Source organism: Triticum dicoccoides, chromosome 2B (genome assembly GCF_002162155.2).
Source record: "Triticum dicoccoides isolate Atlit2015 ecotype Zavitan chromosome 2B, WEW_v2.0, whole genome shotgun sequence".
Lineage (NCBI taxonomy): Eukaryota > Viridiplantae > Streptophyta > Magnoliopsida > Poales > Poaceae > Triticum > Triticum dicoccoides.
In genome coordinates this window covers 686093841-686100027 of record NC_041383.1, presented here as the reverse complement: position 1 = coordinate 686100027, position 6187 = coordinate 686093841, and the positions used below count along the sequence as shown (strand labels likewise).

The 6187-nt window shown below is 49.9% G+C and overlaps 1 protein-coding gene across 1 annotated transcript; it reads right to left on the bottom strand.

The window, feature by feature from the left end:
- Positions 1 to 271: 271 nt before the first annotated feature.
- LOC119365613 (FCS-Like Zinc finger 2-like) lies at positions 272 to 1154 on the bottom strand. The gene has a single exon (XM_037631257.1). It carries the CDS (start codon positions 1054 to 1056, stop codon positions 760 to 762), a length of 297 nt encoding a protein of 98 aa, XP_037487154.1. The 5' UTR covers positions 1057 to 1154; the 3' UTR covers positions 272 to 759.
- Between the last annotated feature and the right edge of the window lie 5033 nt (positions 1155 to 6187).

Here is a 6187-nt window from a genome sequence, read left to right as displayed (position 1 = left end):
CGCCATTATTACTCCCACCGTTCGTTAATACAAGATGTTTTGAAGATTTTTTACTATATAGACTACATATATAGACCGAAATGAGTGAACAAACACATTAAAGTGTGTCTATGTACATCCGATTCAAACAAAACAGAACATCTTATATTTGTGAACAAAGAGGGTAGAAAATCTTAAAAAAGTTCTGATTTAGCAAAATATCATAAAATCATATGGATAAAATCTCGCCTCAAATTGTATTTGCATATCACTAGAAACATTAGAGATGGTATAAATCCGAAAAGCATAACAAAATTTAGGGGCAAGATAATTTGTAGGTTGGTTGCCATGATGTATTTACAGTGACACTGCTGTTGCATGTGGATGTGGTATCCAAAACCAAACAGGATCGAATCATTAAAGGGAAACTAAACAAGGGAGGGCGATTAATCATGTTTGATTGCTCTCGTCAGATCCATGGCGATTACTTTTCTATTTTGGACCGAGAACAAGTAGAATTTCCTCCCATCTGGGGAGCCTAATCAGCTAGCGATGGACAGATATGGGAAGCTACAGACACCTATGCTTGGTGCCGCCTGATGCTGCTGCCTTGCCTTGCCTCCTGTAGGCGGCGCCAAGCTGCCTCTGGTGCCTCCACCGGACCAGGCTAGAGCACCGGCCGGAGAGACGGAGACGACGATGATTCTTTAGAATACAGGTGCTGTATTCTTCTGAATTCAGATCTTGTCGATCCAAACAAAACTTTCAGCGGCCAGCCGGTTAGCTCGCGACCGACACCTTCCTGGACTGCCTCTGCCCACGGTGACGGTTGGACTCCGTCTCCGCCGAGAATCTTTGCTGCCTCCGGGTGGCCTGCTTGGCGCAGACGGCATCGAGGTGCATCTGCTCGTGGCGGCACTCCTCGCTGCAGAAGGGCGTGTCCCCTCTGTACATGAAGACGTCGCGGTCACGCGCCAGTGGCTTGGCGCAGAGCGCGCACGCGTCCATCGCCGGCATGCCGGGCTCGCCGATCAGCTCGTTGTCGAAGAAGAAGGAGCAGGCCACCGATGGCGCCATGGTATATTGGTATGTGTGTGTAGGTGACTTTGCAACAAAATGCTCAGCAGAGCGTATATATGGTGCGTGGAGACTGGAGAGGGAGGAAGAGGAGAGCGAGCGAGCTGTGTGAAGAAAGGATGGGAAGGCTCAGGTATATATGGTGCGTGGAGACGGACACGGCAAAGGCCGTCGGAATGCTGTGGTCCGGTGCGCCCACGGGTCGGGCAATACTGCGCTCGGCTCCACCGAGAGGAAAACGACGGCAATCGTGGTGTGTCCGGGCGAGGTCGACCAGGTCCTCAATAATGAACGTCCCAGTTGATGTAAGTTGTGATATTTTGTGAAGGCTACAAATGTAGCTATATTTGAAAACTCTCAAAATACTTGAAGTATATTCCGGCTGTACTCGTGTGAGTATAAGATTAGGCAGCTTTGCTTAAACTAGCGCTAATGCTTAGTGCCGATAATTAGCGCGCCAAGCTTTTTGCCAACATACGAGACAGGTGCCCCACATGGCTAATAATGGACACCAATGCCAATCATGCACTGTACTGTATGTGATATTTTTTTTTTGAAACGGGTACTGTATGTGATATTTTGAACAAACACGAGATGAAGGAAAGAAATAGACAGAAAATAATTCGGTGTCCCCTCCTTCAGTTAGTGTCACACGGGAGGGAATCTTGAGGGAGCTGTGGTGCATCCGTGCGAGCGCGCATGCACGCCACAGCAGCAACTTGTGAACAGTGGACTCGCGCGCACACTTGCAGATCTCAAGCGCGTGCACCAGCTTGTTGCAGCTACAAGCAATGCGTGCAGCCACTTGCAGTCTTAAAAACTTGATGCTGAAGGATGCTGCTGGAGAAAAGTGCCAGATGGTCGAGGAGTTTAACTAGAGAGAAGTTGCCAGCCGGGTTTGTTTAGCCAGGTCGGGAATAGTGCACGTTGCCGTTGAGCGTTGAACGGATCAACTCAAGATTCCATTGGCACCTCGCAGTCCACCGGTCTTTGCTGCCGGCGAGGCATGCAGGTCTCGTCCTGGGGCGCAGCTTTTCTTGAGATCTGCACGCAATTTGTTTTGTTTTTGCAGCTTCCTCGAGTAGTAACACTGACGCATCGGACGTAATCATCGGAGTATGCGAACATCGGGAGAAGCTCGACATCTTCCTCCGCGAGAGGAGTGAAACTTGGCAGTATCTGACTACATCGCACAGGAATCTCATGGAAGCACTCGCGTCGACTGCGGAGTGCTGCCGACCACAACTAACCTTGGCTGCAGAGTGTGGAGTATTGGGCTCGCTGATTTTCGCTTCCAGGAATAAAAAAGCGGCCGTGCACGACAGCTGTTACTGCATAATAGTCCCGAGCTACATGGCGGTGACGGGGCACATCATTGGTTGTATGTCGATCCCGAGCTACATGGCGGTGACGGGGCACATCATTGGTTGTATGTCGACACTCGACAACGACCAACGCGCCAAGCCATGAGGGCATTTCCAGCCGTTGGCCCCCCATGGGGCGTCTAAAAGCGCCGCCTGGGGGCGAGTCGGCGACACACTCGGCGCTGGGAGCGGTTTTGCGCCCAGTCGTCGCCCCCAACCCGCCCCCAGGTGCCGAAATTGGCCCACTTTGCAGCCCATTTTCGGCGAATAAACGGCCCATATGGGCGAGAATAGGCCCATATTCGGCGTGGTTTCGGCGTTCAATTATCAACACACACATATTTCATCACAGAAAAATCAAATACTTCAACAAAATACTACAAGAACAAATAGTTCAATACAAATTATATAGTTCAACAAATAAAAACTCGTATTTCATCACGCGGCGTCCCCCTTGACCCTCCATAGGTGCTCAATCAGATCTTTCTGCAGTTGATGATGCACCTGTGGGTCTCGGATCTCCTGACGCATACTGAGATAGGCAGTCCAAGTTGCCGGTAGCTGGTGATCAACTTCGGCTAGAGGACCCTGCCTGTAGTATGGTTCAGTGTCAAACACTGGGTCTTCTTGCTCGCTCGCGATGATCATGTTGTGCAAGATGACACAGCAAGTCATGATATCCCACATTTGATCTTTCGACCAGGTCTGAGCGGGGTACCGAACAACAGCAAATCGAGATTGGAGCACACCAAATGCCCGCTCCACATCCTTCCTGCAAGCCTCCTGAACCTTCGCAAACCAGGCGTTCTTGCCTCCTGCCACAGGGTTTGAGATCGTCTTCACAAATGTCGACCATCTCGGATAGATGCCGTCAGCTAGATAGTACCCCTTGTTGTATTGGTGCCCATTGATCTCGAAGTTCAGCGGAGGAGAATGGCCCTCAACGAGCTTGGCAAAAACAGGAGAGCACTGCAGCACGTTGATGTCATTGTGAGTTCCTGGCATACCAAAGAAGGAGTGCCAAATCCAGAGGTACTGTGTGGCTACCGCCTCAAGCACCACACTGCAACCGCCTTTGGCGCCTTTGTACATCCCCTGCCAACCAAATGGGCAGTTCTTCCATTTCCAATGCATGCAGTCGATGCTTCCAAGCATCCCAGGAAATCCTATTGCTGCATTCTGGGCTAGGATCCGAGCAGTGTCTTCCGCATTGGGTGTTCTTAAGTATTGTGGCCCAAACACTGCCACCACTGCCCGACAGAACTTGTAGAAACACTCTATGCTGGTGGACTCGGCCATGCACCCATAGTCGTCGAGTAAATCACTGGGAGCTCCATATGCAAGCATCCTCATCGCTGTCGTGCACTTCTGGATGGAGGTGAATCCAAGAGCGCCAGTGCAATCCATCTTGCACTTGAAGTAGTTGTCGAACTCCCGGATGAAATTCATAATCCTGAGGAAGAGCTTTCGGCTCATCCGATAACGGCGCCGAAATGTTCTCTCGCCATGAAGTGGAGCATCGGCGAAGTAGTCGGAGTAGAGCATGAAGTAGCCGTGCAGACGATGCCGATTCTTTGCTTTCACCCGCCCCGGCGCCGAGCCACCTCGACGCGGCTTTTCATTGCTCGCCAGCAGCTGGGCGAGGGCGGCGAGCACCATCAGATGCTCTTCTTCCTGGACATCGCCGCGGCTTCCTCCTCCAGCAGCGTGGCGAGCTCTTCCTCCTCATCCGAGTCCATCACCGGCACAGTCAAAACGCCGAACACCTTGCGCTCGGTGGGCGTGTACCCGCCGTCAAACCGCGCCTCCGCGGCAGGAAACGGCGGCCGGAAACGCCCAGCTGCTGTGGGAGGGGCTGCCGCGGCGAAGCGCTGCTATTTTCCGGCGGAGAATGGCTATCTAGCGGAGTAGGCCGGCGGCCGTCGCCGGGATACAGCTAGTGGTGGCCAAGGGCGCGGGGGTGCGAGGCGAGTCGGGGGGAAGAAAACCTTGACTTTTCCCCTGTCGGTGTGGGCCAGGCGTGCTTTTCTCTAGCGCCGGAGCCCCCAGCGGCTCCCCAGCGCGCCGGGTTCGGCCTGTGACCGCCGGGCAGAAAAAAGGTCCGAACCGGCGATTTTCGGCGTCCTGGGGACGCGACTGGGCCGTTTTTTGGCGCCGGCGCCGAAAAAGTGGCCTGGGGGGCTGTTGGGGGCGCGGCTGGAGATGCCCTGATGAATCATCTGCTCATGTGTCTGACTCAGCGATGAGTCGTGAGAGGGACGTACAAACAAAGCGAAACAAACAGGTTACGGATATGTGTTCAGCCAATCCGTCGCGTCAATGTCTGATATTTTTCTCTGATCCGGCGTTCTGCCTACTCACTTCACACACACTGAATCTTGCTTCGTTTTATTCTAGGCGATTGCTTATCATCGTACTTAATTTGGCAACGTACTTAAGTTGTTGAATTGTTTTTGAGATATGTAACAACCCACTTCAACTGGTTGGCAACGTACAGTTGATGTGAACTATTACTAACATCTGTAGATGAAACTAGGAGATTACATTGCTCAAAACCAAGGGTAACGGATTGTCATTGTGTATGTCAAAAATCATCACTTATGCTCGAAGTGAGTACACAAATCACACTAATTCCAAAGAGAGCCGCGTCTAACTGCGGAAATGACTAATATGGCCCACACGTCAGGGTGATATGGCAGGTACACATTAACTATGCGGTGAGGTGGACGGGAAACCAGAAGGAAATATGCCCTAGAGGCAATAATAAAGTTGTTATTTTATATTTCCATATTTCACGATAAATGTTTATTATTCATGCTAGAATTGTATTAACCGGAAACTTGATACATGTGTGAATACATAAACAAAACACCGTGTCCCTAGTATGCCTCTACTTGACTAGCTCGTTAATCGAAGGTGGTTAAGTTTTCTAGCTATGGACATGTGTTGTTATTTGATGAACGGGATCACATCATTAGAAGAATGATGTGATGGACAAGCCCATCCGTTAGCATAACATAATGATTGTTCAGTTTTATTGCTACTGCTTTCTTCATGTCAAATACATACTCCTATGACTATGAGATTATGCAACTCCCGGACACCGGAGAAATGCCTTGTGTCCTATCAGACGTCACAACGTAGCTGGGTGATTATAAAGATGCTCTACAGGTATTTCCAAAAGTATTTGTTGGGTTGACATAGATCGCGATTAGGATTTGTCACTCCGAGTATCGGAGAGGTATCTCTGGGCCCTCTCGGTAATGCATATCATAAGAAGCCTTGCAAACAACGTGACTAATGAGTTAGTTGCGGGATGATGCATTATAGAACGAGTAAAGAGACTTTCCGGTAACGAGATTGAACTAGGTATGAAGATACTGACGATCGAATCTCGGACAACATACCGATGACAAAGGGAATAACATATGTTGTCATAATGGTTCGACCGATAAAGATCTTCGTAGAATATGTGGGAATCAATTTGAGCATCCTGGTTCTGCTATTGGTTATTGACCGGAGAGGTGTCTCGGTCATGTCTACATAGTTCTCGAACTCGTAGGGTCCGCACGCTTAACGTTCGATGACGATTTATATTATATGAGTTATGTGATTTGGTGACCGAATGTTGTTCGAAATCCCGGACGAGATCACGGACATGACGAGGAGTCTCGAAATGGTCGATAGGTAAATATTGATATATTGGATGATAGTATTCGAACACCGGAAGTGTTCCGGAATGTATCGGGTACATATCGGAGTACCGG

What these genes read in the sequence shown, in the direction of transcription:
- LOC119365613 (XM_037631257.1), bottom strand. Translation starts at nt 1,056, where the DNA reads ATGGCGCCATCGGTGGCCTGCTCCTTCTTCTTCGACAACGAGCTGATC.